Source organism: Coregonus clupeaformis, chromosome 24, assembly GCF_020615455.1.
Source record: "Coregonus clupeaformis isolate EN_2021a chromosome 24, ASM2061545v1, whole genome shotgun sequence".
Classification (NCBI taxonomy): Eukaryota; Metazoa; Chordata; class Actinopteri; order Salmoniformes; family Salmonidae; genus Coregonus; species Coregonus clupeaformis.
The window spans coordinates 44,633,525-44,657,025 of NC_059215.1; the positions used below are offsets into that span (position 1 = coordinate 44,633,525).

At 44.8% G+C, this 23,501-nt stretch overlaps 1 protein-coding gene across 1 annotated transcript; it reads right to left on the reverse strand.

Moving 5' to 3' along the window:
- Positions 1-3,823: 3,823 nt before the first annotated feature.
- On the reverse strand, positions 3,824-23,262 carry LOC121538588 (nuclear receptor subfamily 2 group C member 2-like). The gene is made up of 15 exons (XM_041846731.1): positions 22,832-23,262; positions 17,674-17,846; positions 16,178-16,276; positions 15,436-15,636; positions 15,121-15,226; positions 14,867-15,046; positions 14,537-14,678; positions 14,298-14,388; positions 14,022-14,161; positions 12,258-12,471; positions 12,008-12,129; positions 11,727-11,866; positions 11,403-11,540; positions 5,558-5,663; positions 3,824-5,421 (listed from the first exon to the last, which is right to left on the reverse strand). The coding sequence occupies exons 3-15, from the start codon at positions 16,244-16,246 to the stop codon at positions 5,256-5,258; spliced, it is 1,815 nt and encodes a 604-aa protein (XP_041702665.1). The 5' UTR covers positions 16,247-16,276; positions 17,674-17,846; positions 22,832-23,262; the 3' UTR covers positions 3,824-5,255.
- Positions 23,263-23,501: the final 239 nt, after the last annotated feature.

Genomic DNA, 23,501 nt, shown 5'->3' on the forward strand with positions numbered 1-23,501 from the left:
CAGAGCCTGTGTCGTCATCGCCCAGGGAACTACAAGCCCTCTCGCTTTCCAAGGGAAAGGGGGGCTTGAACGTGTTGGTCAGCGGGTCGGATTGTTCCATCGGAATATCCGTCTCTTCCCCATAATCGCCGTCATCTCCTGAGTCGGCGCCATCTGATGATACCTCTGAAGCAGAGGCTAGCACCGACAGCACGTCCTCTAGAGGAATATCCTCCCTAAAAAACGCCCAGCGCTGCTTCCTCTCCTTTAAAGAAAGGAGGGCGCAGCTGGCGCAATTAGGGGGATTGCTGATGCCCTCCTTGGCGTGCTGTGAGCCCAAACACACGAAACATAAGTTGTGTGAATCCACAGCCGTCATGGAGGAGCATCGGCATTGAGCTCTGAAAATAGCTTTTGGGGGTGGAAAATCTCCTGGTGTGCTCATTCTAGGACGACGTCGATGACTGGAAAATCCGACGGCGTATCTCGTCCTGAGACTTCTTCTCTTCGTCTCTTCTTGGCTCTTCAGTCTAGTCCAGTCGCTGAAGATAAAGGGAGGCTGATTGAGGGGAAGCGTCCCCTCTTATAGGGACACCTGTACTCCTATTGGCTGCAGGTGTGTGCATAATTTTGTCTCAGGCTGATGCTGCCTTAGGGCAGTGGGTAAACCAATAGGAGCAGAGCTCCCCTATGGGGCGGAGCTCCATGATATAGAACACCCCACTCAGCAAACTGTCAACCAATCGCATTCACGTTGTCATGCTTCGTCACGCGGTTGCTAAACTAATCGTCACGCAATCCCTTCTCAAAGTCAGTGTATATTTCGAGAAACGTGCCTATTTTCCTCGAAAGTACGTAATATCACGATTCCAAAGATAGCAAGATAGTTACTTATTTCGGAAAATATTTGTAATGTTGTACTTCTTGTTGACGAAATTCGTGCTAATGTTGGGTTTTTGAGCTAGCGCCCAATAGACTCCCATTCACTCCTTGAAGGAGAGCGCTCCTTATCCCAGAATCGCCCAGAATGCACCGTGCGGAAATCCGTCAATTGAAATAAATACATTTGTCCCTAATCTATGGATTGCACATGACTGGGAATACAGATATGCATCTGTTAGTCTCAGATACCTTTAAAAAAAAGTAGGGGCGTGGATCAGAAAACCAGTCAGTAACTGGTGTGACCACCATTTGCCTCAAGCAGTGCGACACATCTCCTTCACATAGAGTTGATCAGGCTGTTGATTGTGTGGCCTGTGGAATGTTGTCCCACTCCTCCAATGGCTGTGCTAAATTGCTAGATATTGGCGGGAAATGGAACAAGCTGTCGTACATGTCGATCCAGAGCATCCCAAACCTGCTCAATGGGTGACATGTCTGCTGAGTATGCAGGCCATGGAAGAACTGGGACATTTCTGCTTCCAGGAATTGTGTACAGATCCTTGCGACATGGGGCCGTACATTATCATGATGAAACATGAGGTGATGGTGGCGGATGAATGGCACGACAATGGGCCTCAGGATCTCTGTGCATTCAAATTGCCATCGATAAAATGAAATTGTATTCATTGTCCGTAGCTTATGCCTGCCCATATCATAACCCCACCGCCACCATGGAGCACACTGTTCTCAACGTTGACATCAGCAAATCGCTCGCCCACACAGTGGCAATTTTAGCATGTACATTTTGTTGGGGCAAACTAAAAAAAATGTTTTTAGATGCATGCCAGCAAAGCCACTATAACGGTGAAAAATGGTGCCCACAAAATGTTAGGGCCATCATAAAGCTGTCCCAACAGCAGAGTCCCAACAGCAGTCCCAACACCTTACCACCGCTACACCTGGCTATCAGCGGAGCCTTGTCTGGTAGCGAAACAGTTCATTCAGCCTCATTTACTGCCTTTTAAAAAAACATAGCTGATATGGCTGACTTGCTTAAACAAATGTGGTTTCTACTGACAATTGAGATGTACAAACTATGGCATAAGGGGACGACGAGCGGATAAGAGGCAATCTGTATTTCAACTAAGACATTAATGAGCAAGCTAGGACGGACGTAGTCAATATAACTATTTGTTCAGCACCTTTGAAATGTACAGCGACAGAATTCAGAACATGGGCCGTTCTTGAAGTATTCTCCCTGTACACCAAGTCAGAACCGTAGGATAAATAAAGGGGGCATATAAGCAGACAATGAAAGTTCTTACAATATTTGATTATTACATTTCTCTAAAACAGGCTATAGGCTAAATGTGCACCACCAAGTCAGAACAGTAGGCGAAATTAAGAGCGGAAAATTGACCAAATTATTAGGGTGAGGCACATGGACTACTAACAGCTTACTACAAAACATACACTTAGTATTACTTTCTTAGCTACAGTATACATATCTCCCTGGCATATAACATAATTTATGCAGCAGCATAAAATACATTTTTGGACTCACCTTGTTGTGCTGTGCTCACTTGAACAGGAAGGTGGCGCGGCGGTCCTTCATGTGTAAATTGTGTCATCAAACTTTGTCATCAAAGTCTGGCATTCTCTGAATGTTTTTGGTTCTTTCAAGACAACTGGGGAAAAAACAAGGTTGAATCATGATGACGTCAGTGATCTTCAGGTCGGAGCTCTAGAAAGAGGCCAGAGGTCCCGACTTGCAATTCCGAGTTGGATGGGGGGGGTGACAGTCCGCCCATAAATTACAAAAATCACATATGCCTTTAATGTATAAAGATATGTTTATTTCACTGGTAATAGGGAATGATGTGTTACATGAGTCAAGTCAGTCTCCACTGTCATGAGGTAGACTATATTAATACAAATTGTATCCATTTCCTCCCTGTCCATATCCCCCTGGTCATACGTAAACAATAGAACACAGTTTCTGTTGCATTTGGTAGTTAATGCATTGAAATGTTTAACATTTTTAAGCCACACCATTTAAACTGCTTTTTTGTTTTTTGTTTACAGCATTTAATAAAACGCATACGCAATTGCATGCACAGCAATGCACTATACAAAAACAATCAAAATGGTCCTTGTCTTCAGGGCAAATACTGGCAACATTATAAAACTCTGATTAAAAAAGGACATGCACTAATTTTAATGAAATGACATGTAGTACAAAGCTCAGTTCACAAAAGTCATAAGAAGCAGTATTTGTAGGTTTTAAAACCAGATATTACAACAGTACATCTATAATTACCTACTTATGACTTCTTTAGATGTCATACGTTACTGTTACTGGTTTTGTTTCTGTTTTTGGACAATGTATACATATTTTCATGTGGTACTCTAGAGGTATAGTATGTTACTTCCAGTACCCCTAACATGGGACAAATACATTTCTTCACAACAAAACGTTTTTACATTTAGGAAACGATATCTCAGAACTATATACTGTGAAAGAATACAAAATGAAAATAGCTGGTTAGATGTTCATTCAATAGAGAAACTATTCTGAAATAATGTTAGGAAAAAAGTGCAAATCTTAGGGGATAAACACATTTTTATATTGAGAACTTAAAATGTATTTATTTCCTCAGGGGAAATGCTATGGTGTGAATACCTGCATATGAATAAACCTGCTACTGTAAAGCAACACTGGTAGTGGACTGAGATTCCTACAGTGCGTGTTAATGCACTTCATAAACTGGGTGCTTTGAGCCCTGAATGCTGATTGGCTGAAAGCCGTGGTATATCAGACCGTATACCACGGGTATGACAAAATATTTTTACTGTTCTAATTACATTGGTAACCAGTTGATAATAGCAATAAGGCACCTCGGGGGTTTGCGGTATATGGCCAATATACCATGGCTGTATCCAGGCACTCTGCGTTGCGTTGTGCAAAAGACTAGCCCTTAGCCGTGGTATATTGGCCATATACCACACCCCCCTCGTGCCTTATTGCTTAAGTATAATACGTGCGGGATTTAAATAAATAAGGAGAAATACTGGACACTCAGAAAAGGACAACATGTCACAAGGCTTTGATTGTCATGAGGGCAAAATAAAGTGATGACCATAAAGTTGCCCATAACCACTCAGTGTCAGACTTTTTGGACCTCTCTAATAGTTAAGGTTAGAACTAGGTGCAGGATAATCTGATTATGTGGTTAAGGGACATTTTTACCTGGAGCCGTGGCCATGTGGCAATTGCACAAATAACATTTTCAAATCATAGATAATGGTCTAACCATATAATGAATGTGCATTTGCTTTAGGCAGAGACATAGAAACAAGTCTGTTATTAAACTCCCTCTGTAGGATCGATGACTCTACCCAGCAACAAACAATTGCAGTGAAATTAACAAGAATAATATCATACAAATGTATGAAATACATGAAATGGTACTGACCCTAACCTGAAACCAAGAGGACATTTGATGTTTTATCTGAAGCGGAGAGTACGTGTTATATTATCCTGAATGGAGTGGCTCAGTACACAAATGGCTTGTCTGCCGTATACTCCGTAGATTAAGGATCCAGGTAAGATGCTAATAAATGGAGAATTAAGTCTTGTACCTGATTTAGAGGAATTGGACATCTTTTCAACCACAACAAAGTTTTAGGGACAGACAGAACTTGAGGCATGGACGAGCATCATAACATATTCATACATTTAAATGTTTCTTTTTACATTGTAAAAGATGGTGAAAGGTTCAAAGTACAAATACAAAACTTTACACCAATTCATGTCTCAATTTACTCATGTAATGACATTTAGGCAACCGCAGCTCATTCTTAGTCTATGTCTGCTAAGTGATAAATACAGCTTATCAAGATTACAGGCAGAAGCAAGCGGTAACTGGATTGATATACTTGTTGGAAATGAATGTACAGTAACTAAGTCTTGTATAAGATAAAAGCATATTGAAAGGCTTGAGCTAAAAGGTCAACTTTACAGTACATTGGAGGCATTTTGCTGAAGTGCTAATGACAAAGAGAGAAGGTGACCGTGACATGTCAGTCATGGGGACTCCTCCCACTCTGGGGGTTAAGTGCTCACAGCCACGGAATCTGGACAAGTGACTCACAGTCCCATCATACATCTCTTCCAGAGAACATTCAAATCCTGGTCTTCATGGTTATGACGCATATTCACAAACATGGAGAGCGGACATTCTGAGAGCCACACGGTCCGAAAGGGATTCCTCAATGACATTGCATCTTGTTAGCCGGGGGTATTAGAGTAAGTGTGCTTTTTTGGGGTATGGGGTACACGTCTGGAAATGGGCTGGAGAGGTTTGGCGGTGGGTAGGGTTGTTGGAGAGGAGTCACGCTGTGGGACCGGTGTTATAGTCTGCGGTCTCCATCTTGAGGATGTAAGGGATGATGCTGTCGATGGGCACGTTGCCGATCAGGCCGGTGAAGAACAGCTCCTCAGTGATGCTGGAGGTCATCAGACGCAGCGCCGGGAGACGCATCAGGATACGCGTTAACCTGGGAAAACCAATCAGAGTAGAGGGTGATTTATGGATCCAATCAGAAAGAGACAGATTCACATATGAATTTATGGGACCAGTGGGGAGATTTTTAGGATATATCACGGTCCTGATAGGCTGACAGACACATGTACCTGTAGGTGTCATCTGGATAGGTCTTCTGCACATAGTCCTGCAGCTCCATCTGGGCTTTCTCCTGGAACTTCTCTATCTGGCTGCAACTGTTCAGGCCTGGATGGTCTGATTAGTGAGATACACACAATAGCCGTTTCCTAACAATACACTACAAGGTAAATAAGTTATCATGATGTTATGAACTTCTACTCAGAGTTGATTTACTGTACACATACCTGCACTATATATACAACAGTATGTGGACCCTTCAAATGAGTGGATTCAACTATTTATGCCACCCCCGTTGGCGGATACCAGGACAACGCTGCCTGCCCCAATGCATAGTGCCAACTGAAAAGTTTGGTGGAGGAGGAATAATGGTCTGGGGCTGTTTTTCATGGTTCGGGCTAGGCCCCTTCGTTCCAGTGAAGGGAAATCTTCATGCTACAGACGATTCTAGACAATTCTGTGCTTCCAACTTTGTGGCAACAGTTTGGGGAAGGCCCTTTCCTGTTTCAGCATGACAATGCCAAAGCGAGGTCCATACAGAAATGGTTTGTCGAGATCGGTGTGGAAGAACTTGACTGGCCTGCACAGAGCCTTGACCTCAACCCCACCGAACACCTCTGGAATGAATTAGAACGCCGACTGCGAGCCAGGCCTAATCGCCCAACATCAGTAGCCGAATGGAAGCAGGGCCAGACGGATTACCAGGACGTGTACTCCGAGCATGTGCTGACCAACTGGCAAGTGTCTTCACTGACATTTTCAACATGTCCCTGACTGAGTTTGTAATACCAACATGTTTCAAGCAGACCACCATAGTCCCCGTGCCAAAGGACACTAAGATAACCTGCCTAAATGACTACCGACCCGTAGCACTGACGTCTGTAGCCATGAGGTGCTTTGAAAGGCTGGTCGTGGCTCACATCAACACCATTATACAGTGAGGGAAAAAAGTATTTGATCCCCTGCTGATTTTGTACGTTTGCCCACTGACAAAGAAATGATCAGTCTATACTTTTAATGGTAGGTTTATTTGAACAGTGAGCGACAGAACAACAAAATAATCCAGAAAAACGCATGTAAAAAATGTTATCAATTGATTTGCATTTTAATGAGGGAAATAAGTATTTGACCCCTCTGCAAAACATGACTTAGTACTTGGTGGGAAAACCCTTGTTGGCAATCACAGAGGTCAGACGTTTCTTGTAGTTGGCCACCAGGTTTGCACACATCTCAGGAGGGATTTTGTCCCACTCCTCTTTGCAGATCTTCTCCAAGTCATTAAGGTTTCGAGGCTGACGTTTGGCAACTCAAACCTTCAGCTCCCCCCACAGATTTTCTATGGGACTAAGGTCTGGAGACTGGCTAGGGCACTCCAGGACCTTAATCTGCTTCTTCTTGAGCCACTCCTTTGTTGCCTTGGCCGTGTGTTTTGGGTCATTGTCATGCTGGAATACCCATCCACGACCCATTTTCAATGCCCTGGCTGAGGGAAGGAGATTCTCACCCAAGATTTGACGGCACTTGGCCCCGTCCATCGTCCCTTTGATGCGGTGAAGTTGTCCTGTCCCCTTAGCAGAAAAACACCCCCAAAGCATAATGTTTCCACCTCCATGTTTGATGGTGGGGATGGTGTTCTTGGGGTCATATTCAGCATTCCTCCTCCTCCAAACACGGTGAGTTGAGTTGATGCCAAAGAGCTCGATTTTGGTCTCATCTGACCACAACACTTTCACCCAGTTCACCTCTGAATCATTTAGATGTTCATTAGCAAACTTCAGACGGCCCTGTATATGTGCTTTCTTGAGCAGGGGGAAATTGCGGGCACTGCAGGATTTCAGTCCTTCACGGAGTAGTGTGTTACTAATTGTTTTTTTGGTGACTATGGTCCCAGCTGCCTTGAGATCATTGACAAGATCCTCCCGTGTAGTTCTGGGCTGATTCCTCACCGTTCTCATGATCATTGCAACTCCACGATGTGAGATCTTGCATGGAGCCCCAGGCTGACAGTTATTTTGTGTTTCTTCCATTTGCGAATAATCGCACCAACTGTTGTCACCTTCTCACCAAACTGCTTGGCGATGGTCTTGTAGCCCATTCCAGCCTTGTGTAGGGTCTACAATCTTGTCCCTGACATCCTTGGAGAGCTCTTTGGTCTTGGCCATGGTGGAGAGTTTGGAATCTGATTGATTGATTGCTTCTGTGGACAGGTGTCTTTTATACAGGTAACAAACTGAGATTAGGAGCACTCCCTTTAAGAGTGTGCTCCTAATCTCAGCTCGTTACCTGTATAAAAGACACCTGGGAGCCAGAAATCTTTCTGATTGAGAGGGGGTTAAATACTTATTTCCCTCATTAAAATGCAAATAAATGTATAACATTTTTGACCTGCGTTTTTCTGGATTTTTTTGTTGTTATTCTGTCTCTCACTGTTCAAATAAACCTACCATTAAAATTATAGACTGATCATTTGTTTGTCAGTGGGCAAACGTACAAAATCAGCAGGGGATCAAATACTTTTTTCCCTCACTGTATCAGAAACCCTAGACCCACTCCAATTTGCATACCGCCCCAACAGATCCACAGATGATGCAATCTCTATTGCACTCCACACTGCCCTTTCCCACCTGGACAAATTCATTGACTATTCATTGACTACAGCTCAGCATTCAACACCATAGTGCCCTCAAAGCTCATCACTAAGCTAAGGATCCTGGGACTAAACACCTCCCTCTGCAACTGGATCCTGGACTTCCTGACGGCTCGCCCCCAGGTGGTAAGGGTAGGTAACAACACATCTGCCACACTGATCCTCAACATGGGGGCCCCTCAGGGGTGCGTGCTCAGTCCCCTCCTGTACTCCCTGTTCACCCATGACTGCATGGCCAGGCACGACTCCAACACCATCATTAAGTTTGCCGACGACACAACAGTGGTAGGCCTCATCACCGACAACGATGAGACAGCCTATAGGGAGGAGGTCAGAGACCTGGCCATGTGGTGCCCGGACAACAACCTCTCCCTCAATGTGTTCAAGACAAAGGAGATGATTGTGGACTACAGGAAAAAAAGAGGACTGAGCACGGCCCCATTCTCATCGACGGGGCTGTAGTGGAACAGGTTGAGAGCTTCAAGTTCCTTGGTGTCCACATCACCAACGAACTATCATGGTCCAAACACACCAAGACAGTCGTGAAGAGGGCACGACAAAGCCTATTCCCCCTCAGGAGACTGAAAAGATTTGGCATGGGTCCTCAGATCCTCAAAATATTCTACAGCTGCACCATCGAGAGCATCCTGACTGGTTGCATCAACGCCTGGTATGGCAACTGCTTGGCCTCCGACCGCAAGGCACTACAGAGGGTAGTGCGTACGGCCCAGTACATTACTGGGGCCAAGCTTCCTGCCATCCAGGACCTCTACACCAGGCGGTGTCAGAGGAAGGCCCTCAAAATTGTCAAAGACTCCAGCCACCCTAGTCATAGACTGTTCTCTCTGCTACCGCACGGTAAGCGGTACCGGAGTGCCAAGTCTAGGTCCAAAAGAGTTCTCAACAGCTTCTACCCCCAAGCCATAAGACTCCTGAACAGCTAATCATGGCTACCCGGACCATTTGCACTGCCCTCCCACCCCCACCCCCACCCCCCACCCCCATCTTTTTACGCTGCTGCTACTCTGTTAATCATTTATGCATAGTCACTTTAACTCTACCACATGTACATATTACTTCAACTACCTCAACTAGCCGGTGCCCCCGAACATTGACTCTGCACCGGTACCCCCCCTGTATATATAGCCTCCCTACTGTTATTTTATTTTACTTCTGCTCTTTTTTTCTCAACACTTTGTTGTTGTTTTATTTTACTTTTTTATTAAAAATAAATGCACTGTTGGTTAAGGGCTGTAAGTAACCATTTCACTGTAATGTCTGCACCTTTTGTATTCGGCGCATGTGGCCAATAAAATTTGATTTGAAGTCCCCGCAGCTATGTTCCAACATCTAGTGGAAAGCCTTCCCAGAAGAGTGGAGGCTGTTATAGCAGAAAAGGGGGGAACCAACTCCATATTAATGTCCATGATTTTGGAATGAGATGTTCGACAAGCAGGTGTCCACATACTTTTGGTCATGTAGTGTATGTACAGTGCTTTCAGAAAGTATTTTCCACCTTTTGTTACGTTACAGCCTTATTCTAAAACAGATTTTAAAAAATACATCCTTAGCAATCTACACACAATACCCCATAATGACAAAGTGAAAACAGGTTTTTAGAAATTTTAGCAAATGTATTACAAATAAAAAACTGAAATACCTTATTTACATAAGTATTCAGACCCTTTGCTATGAGATTCGAAATTGAGCTCAGGTGCATCCTGTTTCCATTGATCATCCTTGAGATGTTTCTACAACTTGATTGGAGTCCACCTGTGGTAAATTCAATTGATTGGACAAGTATTTGGAAAGGAACACACCTGTCTATACAAGGTCCCACAGTTGACAGTGCAAAAACCAAGCCATGAGGTCGAAGGAATTGTCTGTAGAGCTCAGAGAGCATTGTGTCGAGGCACAGATCTGGGGAAGGGTACCAAAAAATGTCTGCAGCATTGAAGGTCCCCAAGAACACAGTGGCCTCCATCACTCTTAAATGGAAGAAGTTTGGAACTCCAAGACTCTTCCTAGAGCTGGCTGCCCGGCCAAACTGAGCAATTGGGGGAGAAGGGCTTTGGTCAGGGAGGTGACCAAGAACCCAATGGTCACTCTGACAGAGCTCTAGAGTTCCTCTGTGGAGATGGGAGAACCTTCCAGAAGGACAACCATCTCTGCAGCACTCCACCAATCAGGCCTTTATGGTAGTGGCCAGACAGAAGCCACTCCTCAGTAAAAGGCACGACAGCCCGCTTGGAGTTCACCAAAAGGCACCTAATGACTCTCAGACCATGAGAAACAAGATTCTCTGGTCTGATGAAACCAAGATTGAACTCTTTGGCCTGAATGCCAAGTGTCACGTCTGGAGGAAACCTGGAACCATCCCTACGGTGAAACATGGTGGTGGCAGCATCATGCTGTGGGGATGTTTTTCAGCGGCAGGGACTGGGAGACTAGTCAGGATCGAGGCAAAGCTGAACGGAACAAAGTACAGAGAGATCCTTGATGAAAACCTGCTCCAGAGCGCTCAGGACAACGACCCTAAGCATACAGCCAAGACAACGCAGGAGTGGCTTCGGGACAAGTCTCTGAATGTCCTTGAGTGGCCCAGTCAGAGCCCGGACTTGAACCCGATCGAACATCTCTGGAGAGACCTGAAAATAGCTGTGCAGCAACGCTCCCCATCCAACCTGACAGAGCTTGAGAGGATCTGCAGAGAAGAATGGGAGAAACTTCCCAAATACAGGTGTGCCAAGCTTGTAGTGTCATACCCAAGAAGAATCTATGCTGTAAGGTGCTTCAACAAAGTACTGAGTAAAGGGTCTGAATACTTATGTAAATGTAATATTTCAGTTTTCTATTTTTAAATTAGAAAAAAATGTCTAAAAACCTGTTTTTGCTTTTTCAATATGGGGTATTGTGTGTAGACTGATGAGGAAAAAAAACAATTTAAGCAATTTTAGAATAAGGCTGTAACGTAACAAAATGTGGAAAAAGTCAAGTGGTCTGAATACTTTCCGAAGTCACTGTATATCTCAAAGAGAATTTATCTGAGTAAATTGACTCGTCTGAGTATGATGTTGTTCTCAAAACTAGGGCCCTTGTATGTTCCTGACGATGTGACCTCACCAGGAAAAACTTGGGGCCCTAGTCATAGCCTATGACTTATGATGTATTTCTAACATAATGTACGATGTTAATGGGACCATGCTCACCAGGGCTAAAGAGGACTATGGCCTTCAGGTAGGCGTACTCATAGCTGTCTGTCTCCATCTTAACCATGCTGTTACAGAACTCCTGCAGCTTCCAGATGTGTTCCATCACCAGCTTCACTCTCTCCCCAGACACCTTATCTACAGGGGAACAGCAGACAAAAGTTTACAACATCAAATATTTACCAACAAAGAACTTAGAATGTGTTTTGTGGGGAGTTTGAGCCTTGCATCCATATCTTCTATATATGCGTGTCTGATTGTATGTGTGTTTTGTGAATCTGGTGTGTTCGTTGTGTTGTATGGAGATCTGGTTTGATGTCGTACCGTCCTGAATGCTGTTCTGGAGATGGTTGATGATGGCTTCCAGGATGGTGGAGAGACTCATGATCTGGGCACATTGAGCCAGCCCCAGAGTGAACAGCTCATTCCAACAGGCACGCACCAGGCTGGTGTTACTCTCCTGACTGAGAGAGACACACTCAGTTACAGCACTGAATCGAGATACATGGGTAGAAAGATACACGGATGACACGCACACACTTACAGGTCAAGTCACACACACACCCACCAAAAGCGTAATAAAATGTTGTTAAGAGTGTTCTCACCCGAGAGTGGAGAATGCAGGGATGGAGCGTGCCCAGTGCATGGAAAGGAAGAGGAGGCGGGACGCTGACTCACAGATGTAGTGCACATTTAGATACTCTGGCATGGGGCTGGGCATAGTCAGCTATAGGAGGGACAGGGAGGGACCGAGATAGAGATGTCAGGTTATTGAAAACACAAAAATAAATGGCTGAATGCCAGCAGAATGTGAATACATATAAAACATCAGAGTTCAAAGTTCAGAACCCCCACCTTGAAGCTGACATGTGTGTCTGTGAGCAGTGGGCCCTCCACCTCGATGAGGGGGGTCACCTGGTCTCGGCTGATAACCTGGATGGTGGCTCCGCCCACATACTCCCCCCCCTCTGCCAGGTTCTGCCCCGCCCCCGTCTCGGACGGGTTTAGGGCTTTGGCCAGGGTATCGAAGGCACTGAAGACACATACACTACCGCTCAAACGAAATTCCCTTGTTTTCGAAAGAAAAGCAATTTTTTGGTCCATTAAAATATTTATCAGAAATACAGTGTAGACATTGTTAATGTTGTAAATGGCTATTGTAGTTGGAAATGGCTGATTTTTAATGGAATATCTACATAGGCCCATTATCAGCATCATCAGTCCTGTGTTCCAATGGCACGTTGTGTTTGCTAATCCAAGTTTATCATTTTAAAAGGCTAATTGATCATTAGAAAACCCTTTTGCAATTATGTTAGCACAGCTGAAAACTGTTGTGCTGATTAAAGAAGCAATAAAACTGACTTTCTTGAGACTAGTTGAGTATCTGGAGCATCAGCAATTTTGGGTTCGATTACAGGCTCAAAATGGCCAGAAAAAAAGAACTTTATTCTGAAACTCGTCAGTCTATTCTTGTTCTGAGAAATGAAGGCTATTCCATGCGAGAAATTGCCAAGAAACTGAAGATCTCGTACAACGCTGTGTACTACTCCCTTCACAGAACAGCGCAAACTGGCTCTAACCAGAATAGAAAGAGGAGTGGGAGGCCCCGGTGCACAACTGAGGAAGAGGACAAATACATTAGAGTGTCTAGTTTGAGAAACAGATGCCTCACAGGTCCTCAAGTGGCAGCTTCATTAAATAGTACCCGCAAAACACCAATCTCAACGTCAAAGGTGAAGATGCAACTCCGGGATGCTGACCTAGGCAGAGTTGCAAAGAAAAGGTCCAGTGTCTGTGTTCTTTTGCCCATCTTAATCTTTTCGTTTTTATTGGCCAGTCTGAGATATGGCTTTTTCTTTGCAACTCTGCCTAGGTCAGCATCCCAGAGTCGCCTCTTCACTGTTGACGTTGAGACTGGTGTTTTGCGGGTACTATTTAATGAAGCTGCCAGTTGAGGACCTGTGAGGTGTCTGTTTCTCAAACTGGTTAGAGCCAGTTTGCGCTGTTCTGTGAAGGGAGTAGTACACAGCGTTGTACGAGATCTTCAGTTTCTTGGCAATTTCTCGCATGGAATAGCCTTCATTTCTCAGAACAAGAATAGACTGACGAGTTTCAGAAGAAAGTTATTTGTTTCTGGCCATTTTGAGCCTGTAATTGAACCCACAATTGCTGATGCTCCAGATACTCAACTAGTCTCAAGAAGGCCAGTTTTATTGCTTCTTTAACAGGCACAACAGTTTTCAGCTGTGCTAACATAATTGCAAAAGGGTTTTCTAATGATCAATTAGCCTTTTAAAATGATAAACTTGGATTAGCAAACACAACGTGCCATTGGAACACAGGACTGATGGTTACTGATAATGGGCCTCTGTACGGCTATGTAGATATTCCATTTATTTTTTTATCAGCCATTTCCAGCTACAATAGCCATTTACAACATTAACAATGTCTACACTGTATTTCTGATCAATTTGATGTTATTTTAATGGACAGAAAAATTGCTTTCCTTTCGAAAACAAGGACATTTCTAAGTGACCCCAATCTTCTGAATGGTAGTGTACATAATACAGGAGCAATTACACACACACACACACACACACACACACACTGCATACATACCGTGTTATCTTGCTAGCAGACTGCTCCTCCTGCTGGTCGTCTGAGGTATCATCGTTATTCAGGGACTCACTGAGGGAGTCGTTCAGGTTGGCCATACACGTCACTACACTGGCCAGCGTCCCCAAGTCTCCCTGCCCCGACTCAAAGTGGAGAGGTGGACACAACCATTGAGCCAGTGATGAGAACAACACACTGATTCCAATGACCAGTCTCTTTCATAGCATATTAGGAAAGGCATTACACTGAGAGAATGTTGAGGAATAACTGAGTTTGTACCTTGGTGTCTGTGGCCAGCAGTAGTGTTCCGTCAGCCTGGATCAGAGGCTGCTGGATGTTCACCAGCATCCCTGGGTCTAGCAGACTAGACCTGCACACAACACCAGTCAGAGGCAAAAGGACCAATTAGAGCCCGGAGACTAACCCAGAGCACCAATCAGAGCAGATAGTCTAACCCACGGGCCCAATCAAATCACATGATCAAGTAAGGAGGCAAAGTAGTAATCTCAGTCTCTGACCTGGAGCCATCAGTGATGAAGGCTGGCGTGGCGATGAGTGGGCTCATCAGGTTCTTCCTGATGTAGATCTTCTCTGTGGACGCAGCACAGTTAGCAGGCCTCTCTCTGGGCAGGTCAATGGGCTTCCTCTCACTCTGCACGGCTGAGGACACAGGACATAAACACCATCAAAAACACTATTACCCCACAGGTACTCAGAAATGACTTGGTAACTCGAAAATTACTTTGTGAACAGACATTACTTAGGTGGGATGTTAGACAGAGTTTCTGGTGTTGGAATGGGGAATGAAATTCCAACCACCTTCATGTGCGTGCGTTCGTGTGACTCACACTCCATCTTCATGCCCATGTCCAGGCATTTCCTCAGCCGACAGAACTGACAGCGGTTGCGATGGTGCTTGTTGACAACACAGTCCTGGTTGCTACGGCAACTGTAGGTCAGGTTCTTCCTCACACTCCTCTTGAAGAAGCCTTTACAGCCTTCACAGCTGACAGCCCCATAGTGACGCCCTGGACACAGAACAGAGAGGGAGGTTAATAGGTATGAATGGGACAATGGCCTGTGTGTGTGTGTGTGTTTGTACCTGAAGCCTTGTCTCCACACACCACACAAAACTCCACAGGTTGAGGCCGGTCCACATCCCCAGCTATCCCCAGTAACCGATCCACCGACGCGGCATCTGTTACAATCTGGAACACCAGGAGGAGTAGAGGTCACTGAGAGGTCACTGTGGGGTCAAAAGTCACACAGTGTGTCATCTGATGCTGTGGTTTAGATGTGTGATGTAGTGAGGTCTATATTTGTATCTGGCTGTGGTTTAGATTTGTGGTGTTAAGGTGTATTCCATACCTGTATCCGACTATGTTTTAGAATGGTGACGTTATATCTTTCTCCGTACCTGTATCCTGCCGGGTAGCAGGCTGTCTGCTGTGGTGAAGATGAGCTGCTTGGTGCCCTGGTTCTCTGGGGACATCAGGATGACTTTACCCGTTCCAGAGCCATCAGCCGCCGCCAGCATGAACTGCTGCTTGGGCCCGCTGGAGGGATCCATGGTCGTGATGATCTGGATCTTCTGACCCGTCTGCTGGTCCGTTACAATCTGAGAGGGAGAGAGGGAGGGGGAGACCGAGAGAGAGAGAGAACGAGAGCGAGAGATCATAATCCCACATCCATCCAAACAACTGCTATCCTTTAAATTTAAAGGGATAGTTTGGGATTTTTGCAGAGTTAGATGAACTCGTGGATACCATTTTTATGTATCTGCATACAGTATGAAGGAAATTTGAGGTAGTTTCGCGAGCCAATTCTAACTAGTGTTAGCGCAATGACTGGAGGTCTACAGGAACAGCTAGTCTGTCATTGCGCTTACGCTAGTTAGCAACTTCCTTCTAACTGCATGCAGATACATAAAAATGGTATCCACAAATTAATCTGACTCTGGGGAAGGTAATAAAGGGACTCATTGCCAAAATCCCGAACTCTCTTAAGCACTTATAACTTTTTAAGCCGTATTCAAATAATATTAGTGGGATTTGGAATCTGTGTACATTATAAGTTGTCACTAGGGTGCAGTGTGTGTATGCTATCAATAAGTGGCTTCAAGCAGAAGCGTACATTTCACTAATGTGGGATACTGTTACCTGTATGCGCTGCAGTGTGGCTGAGGGCTCAGTTGAGATGATCTGGAAACGCTGTGGAGAGCCACTCATCACTGACTAGTCAGCGGGAGAGGCCTGCACCTGAAACACACAATACAAACACATTAACAGTCAAATCATACAAATGATGTGCAACAAAGCACACACACACATGTACGCACACACACAGACACAGTACATCCGTGAGCAGCAGGGAAGCCAGCAGCTAGACAGAGGAGGAGGGGCTTGACTGTGCCCTCAGTGACACTTCTCCTCTGAAGGTTAAGAGTGGCCTGTCTCCACGGCAACGAAGGAGACAGAATCGCCCGGCCACACAGAGCAGCAGTGTATCACCTTTGTCTCACAAAGTTAATCATCTTTGAACGGGAATCGTGGGATGGGTCAGGGACAGGGTCAGGGTGCTCTTTCACATACACAGCACAGACACAGTCACACACAGAAAACCAACATGCAAGCACAAGTAGTCACTTTACCCCTACCTACATGTACAAATTGCCTCGACTAACCTGTACCCCCGCACATTGACTCGGTACCGGTACAGCCTGTATATAGGCTCGTTATTTAATTGTGTTACTTTTATTCATTTTTTAACTTTAGTTTATTTAGTAAATATTTTCTTAACTCTGTTTTCTTAAAACTGCATTGTTGGTTAAGGGCTTGTAAGTAAGCATTTCACGGTAAGGTCCACACCTGTTGTATTCGGCGCATGTGACAAATACAATTTGATTTGAATTTACTTACACTACTGGTCAAAGGTTTTAGAACACCTACTCATTCAATGGTTTTTCTTTATTTTTACTATTTTCTACATTGTAGAATAATAGTGAAGACATCAAAACTATGAAATAATACATATCATGGAATCATGTAGTGTTAAACAAATCAAAATATATTTTAGATTTTAGATTCTTCAAATAGCCACCCTTTGCCTTGATGACAGCTTTGCACACTCTTGGCATTCTCTCAACCAGCTTCACCTGGAATGCTTTTCCAACAGTCTTGAAGGAGTTCCCACATATGCTGAGCACTTGTTGGCTGCTTTTCCGTCACTCTGCGGTCCGACTCATCCCAAACCATCTCAATTGGGTTGAGGTCGAAGGATTGTGGAGGCCAGGTCATCTGAGGCTGCGCCATCACTCTCGTTCTTGGTCAAATAGCCCTTACACAGCCTGGAGGTGTGTTGGGTCATTGTCCTGTTGAAAAACAAATGATAGTCCCACTAAGCCCAAACCAGATGGGATGGCGTATCGCTTTAGAATAAAATATATTTTGATTTGTTTAACACTTTGTTGGTTACTACATGATTCCATGTGTGTTATTTCATAGTTTTGATATCTTCACTATTATTCTACAGTAAAGAAAAACCCTTGAATGAGTAGGTGTTCTAAAACTTTTGACCGGTAGTGTATGTATAGTACACAAACACATCCTCTCCCCTAATAACAAAACAACCATACACACACACACACACCACTCACCTCTGCCACCTGCTCAGGGGCCACTATCTGCTGAGCAAGCACCTCCACGTTGGTCGTCATGGTGATGTAAGGTCATTAGTCTGGAGCGAGGCCAAATACGTCTGTCAACCGTAGAAGCAGGGATGTGCCACCTCTTATATCAGTAGGCAGGGTCACGTTCAATAAGAACAAAGCTGAGGAAATGTTTTGAAAGAGAAAACAAACGTGAGCATTGTCATTGACCAAGTTCAGGTAGTGCTTCGTACATTTGTACATAATTTACATCGTAACAAGAGTGTGCGGCTACAGCCACAAAATATAACAACTGTAAGGCGAACAACTACCTGGGCAAAAAACAGTTGAAATAATGTTGTTTCCACTAATTTCAACCCCAAAAATCTATGTGATGAGGTTGTATCAACATGGAAAACTAATTGGATTTGCAAAAAGTCATCAGCGTGATATGTGATCATCTCTTCGCATACAAAGCCCTGTCGTTCAGAGATTACCTCTGTCCTCTGATAGAGGACATGTACTGTGTGTCTGGGGACAATCCTTCCGGGGGAAGGCGTCTTTGTTTAGTGATTCAACCAGTGGTGGCTGGCGGGAGGAGCTATAGGATGATGGCCTCATTGTAATGGCTGGAATGGATTAAATTGAACGGTATCAAACATATGGAAACCACATTTTTGACTCGGTTTCATTCATTCCATTTCAGCCATTACAATGAGCACGTCCTCCTATATCTCCTACTACCAGCCTCCACTGGATTTGACTAAGTAGTGGACGGCATAAGGATGTAAGTGTTCGCATCAAAAAGGCTTAAGTTACACCTCAGACAGTACACCTCACACTTTCCAGTTCTGGATTTTACCAATGATATCTGTTTCAGAGAGCGAGAGAGTCTGTAACTTTCTTTCTGTCTGTCTCTCTGTGTGTGAGTCACATTCAAGGAAGAAAAGGCATTGGTCGCGATGCCCTGTGCAGACGTTGCATGCAAGGAGGAGAAAGGAATCCCATTGGGCAATGAATGGAGGAACGTGTAACCCCCCCCCAACACAGCAGACTGTCGACCAGTCCAGCTCCGGTCAGCGGCTCCACTCCGGAGCCAGAGCAGTCCGCTCCACTGGGGTCAAGTTCAGCTCCGGTCAGCGGCTCCACTTCAGACCCAGAAGTCAGCCACACTCCAGGGTCGGGGCCTCCCACACCAGGGTCCAGACAGGGCTTGGTGCATCGCGGGAGGATTGCCGATCCAGGCCCAGACGTCAGCCCCTCTCCAGATTTGGGGTCTTCCACACCAGGGTCCAGACAGGGCTTGGTGCATCATGGGAGGAAGGAGAGGGGAAGCATCGCGTCGAGGTCCAGACCAGACCAGGGGCGCAACGGGGAGGCTGAGAGGAAGAGGTCGTCACGCCCGGAGCCGGATCCGCCTCCGAGGCGGAATGCCCACCCGGACCCTACACTGTTATGTCAGGTTTGTGCGGTCGGAGTCCGCACCTTTGGGGGAGGGTACTGTCACGCCCTGACGTATGGAACTCTTGTATGTTGAGTCAAGGTGTGGAAATCTATGTGATGTATTCTATGTTTAGGATCTAGGTATTGTGTTTCTATGTTTGGCCGGGTGTGATTCCCAATCAGAGACAGCTGTCGCTCATTGTCTCTGATTGGGGATCATACTTAAGTAGCCTGTTTGCCTACCTTTGTTGTGGGATCTTGTTCCTGTGTTAGGCTTGTATTGTGTTAAGCCTTGGACTTTACGTTGGTTTGGTTTTGTGTTTATAAATAATAAACATGTTCACATCGCACGCTGCACCTTGGTCTGACCCGTCTCTCAACGATCGTGACACTGATCAGGCCTAACACTGTTGTGTCGTCGGCAAACTTAATGATGGTGTTGGAGTCGTGCCTGGCCATGCAGTCATGGGTGAACAGGGAGTACAGGAGGGGACTGAGCATGCACCCCTGGGGGGCCCCCGTGTTGAGGATCAATTGCAGAGGGAGCTGTTTAATCCCAGGGTCCTTAGCTTAGTGATGAGCTTTGAGGGCACTATGGTGTTGAACGCTGAGCTGTAGTCAATGAATAGCATTCTCACGTAGGTGTTCCTCTTGTCCAGGTGGGAAAGGGCAGTGTGGAGTGCAATAGAGATTGCATCATCTGTGGATCTGTTGGGGCAGTATGCAAATTGGGAGTGGGTCTAGGGTTTCTGGGATAATGGTGTTGATGTGAGCCATGACCAGCCTTTCAAAGCACTTTATGGCTACAGACGTGAGTGCTACGGGTCGGTAGTCATTTAGGCAGGGGACTATGGTGGTCTGCTTGAACAGGGACTATGGTGGTCTGCTTGAAACATGTTGGTATTACAGACTCAGTCAGGGACATGTTGAAAATGTCAGTGAAGACACTTGCCAGTTGGTCAGCGCATGCTCGGAGTACACGTCCTGGTAATCTGTCTGGCCCTGCGGCCTTGTGAATGTTGACCTGCTTAAAGGTCTTACTCACATCGGCTACGGAGAGTGTGATCACATAGTCATCCGGAACAGCTGATGCTCTCATGCATGCTTCAGTGTTGCTTGCCTCGAAGCGAGCATAGAAGTGATTTAGCTCGTCTGGTAGGCTTGTGTCACTTAACAGCTCGCAGCTCTGCTTCCCTTTGTAGTCTGTAATAGTTTTCAAGCCCTGCCACATCCGAAGAGCATCAGAGCTGGTGTAGTACGATTCAATCTTAGTGCTGTATTGACACTTTGCCTGTTTGATGGTTCGTCGGAGGGCATAGCGGGATTTCTTATAAGCGTCCGGGTTAGAGTCCCACTCCTTGAAAGCGGCAGCTCTACCCTTTAGCTCAGTGCGGATGTTGCCTGTAATCCATGGCTTCTGGTTGGGGTATGTACGGTCACTGTGGGGACGACGTCATCGATGCACTTATTGATGAAGCCAGTGACTGATGTGGTGTACTCCTCAATGCTATCGGAAGAATTCCGGAACATATTCCAGTCTGTACTAGCAAAACAGTCCTGTAGCTTAGCATCTGCGTCATCTGACCACTTCCTTATTAACCGAGTCACTGGTGCTTCCTGCTTTAGTTTTTGCTTATAAGCAAGAATCAGGAGGATAGAGTTATAATAATAATAATAATAATAATAATAATAATAATAGTAATAATAATAATATGCCATTTAGCAGACGCTTTTATCCAAAGCGACTTACAGTCATGTGTGCATACATTTTTACATATGGGTGGTCCCGGGGATCGAACCCACCACCCTGGCGTTACAAGCGCCATGCTCTAACAATTAAGCTACAGAGGACCACATGGTTATGGTCAGATTTGCCAAATGGAGGGTGAGGGAGAGCTTTGTCTGGGTCTGTGTATGGAGTAAAGGTGGTCTAGAGTTTTTTTTTCCTCTGGTTGCACATTTAACATGCTGGTAGAAATTAGGTAGAACAGATTTAAGTTTCCCTGCATTAAAGTCCCCGGCCACTAGGAGCGCTGCCTCTGGATGAGGGTTTTCCTGTTTACTTATGGCCTTATACAACTCATTGAGTGCAATCTTAGTGCCAGCATCGGTTTGTGGTGGTAAATAGACAGCTACGAAAAATATAGATGAAAACTCTCTTGGTAAATAGTGTGGTCTACAGCTTATCATGAGATACTCCACCTCAGGCGAGCAAAACCTTGAGACTTCCTTAGTATTAGATTTTATGCACCAGCTGTTGTTTACAAATATACACAGACCGCAACCCCTTATCCAGAAGCTATTTTCGGTCATAAGACACAGTGCCAGAAACATTATGTACAGAATAAATTACAAATAACGCGAAAAAACACACATAAAAAGTACAATTGGTTAGAGGGCTGTAAAACGGCATCCATCTTCTCCGGCACCATTACCTCTATTTTCTGTGACTTTCGATCCATTTCTGCAGTACAATTGACAACGATGGCTATGAATGTCAAGAAACCTACCTTACTGAAGCACATATTCTTCCTATCACTCTCTATTAGTCTCTGCCTATTCACAGGAGGCCTCAGGATCCCTCACCCTGTACCAATCTTCCTCTACCACTCTCTTCACTGCTTCAACATATGATACTTTCTGTACTGCTCGGACCCTAGCAACCTTAACCTGCCTTTCTCTCACCGGGCACCCCCACAACTAACACACACTCAACTTCCTCCACAGAAACCACACATTCCTTTGTCTCATGCCCTCCTGCACACTTCTCATATCTAGGACTCTCCCTTCTACATACTGCTGCAACATGCCCATAAACTTGACACCTAAACACACTAAGTATTTTAGGAACAAATGATCATACCGCCCATTGATGACGCATGGGCAAGGTACACAATGGGCGTTAATACAACTCCAATGGAGTCTCCCATCTCCTCAAAAGTATCTGTGCTATAAAATATGATGTGGTTAGCAATACTTAAAATACCCATCAGGCGTTGTAAAATCTGGCATGCGTCACTTTGATTTAAACCGCGGTGAGGAGTGTCATTGGCTAACGGATGGGGGGTGGCCATGGGTTCGTTCGCTCACTGGCCAAATTACGAGTCTTTCAAAAACGAATTTCTACTGACGTTCAAAATGGAGAACCTGGCAATTCGTCAACAATATGGCAGGCAGCCGTTCATTAAATGGAAAATATATATTTATATCGATGAGATACCCGTTATTTAACATTTTATTTGAATGAGAAAACCCTGACAAGAAAAATCTAAGCCCGAGTGCAACCCCCCAAAACAACCTTTGTCCCCGAGATGGCAAAGGTAAAAGGGTCGGACTGGTTAATCTGCGCCGTACTAGCCGGCTAACTAAATTACCTACTTGGCTGCACTGACAGCTACAGCTCATCTTTTGCCCTCCGTTAGATCTTTAATTTGGCAAGTTTATATCAAAAGTTTGACACGGGAAACAGGGTATTCAACGACGTTGTCACTGAATGGATATTTTAATTAGCGTGAAGTAGGCTAATAAGTTAAACATTGAAAGAAGATGGGATGACAGCACCGCTCAGTTTTGACAACCATTCCCCAGCCCACCGGGTAGAGTTCTCCCTTGAACATCACAGCAGCAGCAGGCTAACCTAGCTAAATTGTCCTGTTTTTTGTTGTTATCTCGCTTGTGCCTTCAATAGCTTTAAAATGCTTAAATGTTTTGGTTGACGACTTACCCCCGGGATTTAATTTATTTTTTATTTTTGTGTTGTTGTTATTCTTCTTTGAAAGGTCATAGTTCGTGACCCCGTTCTGCCAGCGTGCTGGGAGTTTTTTCTGCTTTCTCCTCAAGCACCCTGCGCTTTTCTCCCTCCTAGCGCGCGGCGCGAGTCAGACAGCGCTGACGTCAGCCTGTCTGCCTTCTTCAAAGGGGAGCTGATTGGTAGATTTTGTTGTCAATATTGTAATCCTTTCATACATTCTTTATAATAGAACATTCCTTAAAATAAGGTGAGAGCTGATTAGGATATTTATGGATCTGTAAATCTAACCTATATGCATTTATTGAATCTGACCGTAAAAAGCCTAATACTTTTTCTTGTTATAAGCCCTAGTTAATTTGTGGTGCATATATACACTGAACTAAAATATAAACCCAACATGTAAAGTGCTGGTCCCATGTTTCAAGAACTGAAATAAAAGAGCCCACACAAAAAGCTTATTTCTTTCAAATTTTGTGCACACATTTTGCACCCTGTTAGTGAGCATTTTATCCTTTGTCAAGATAATCCATCCACCTGACAGGTGTGGCATATTAAGAAGCTGATTAAACAGCATGATCATTACACAGGTGCACCTTGTGCTGGGGACAATAAAAGGCCACTCTAAAATGTGCAGTTTTGTCAC

Bases quoted from the DNA above. Each gene is read 5' to 3' on its own strand.
- LOC121538588 (XM_041846731.1), bottom strand. From the start codon at position 16,246: ATGAGTGGCTCTCCACAGCGTTTCCAGATCATCTCAACTGAGCCCTCA. The intron at 12,130-12,257 runs GTGGGGGTTCTG...TCCCTCCTATAG, and splicing joins ACACACATGTCAGCTTCAAG to CTGACTATGCCCAGCCCCAT. The intron at 5,422-5,557 runs GTACATGTGTCT...TGGTTTTCCCAG, and splicing joins TATCCAGATGACACCTACAG to GTTAACGCGTATCCTGATGC.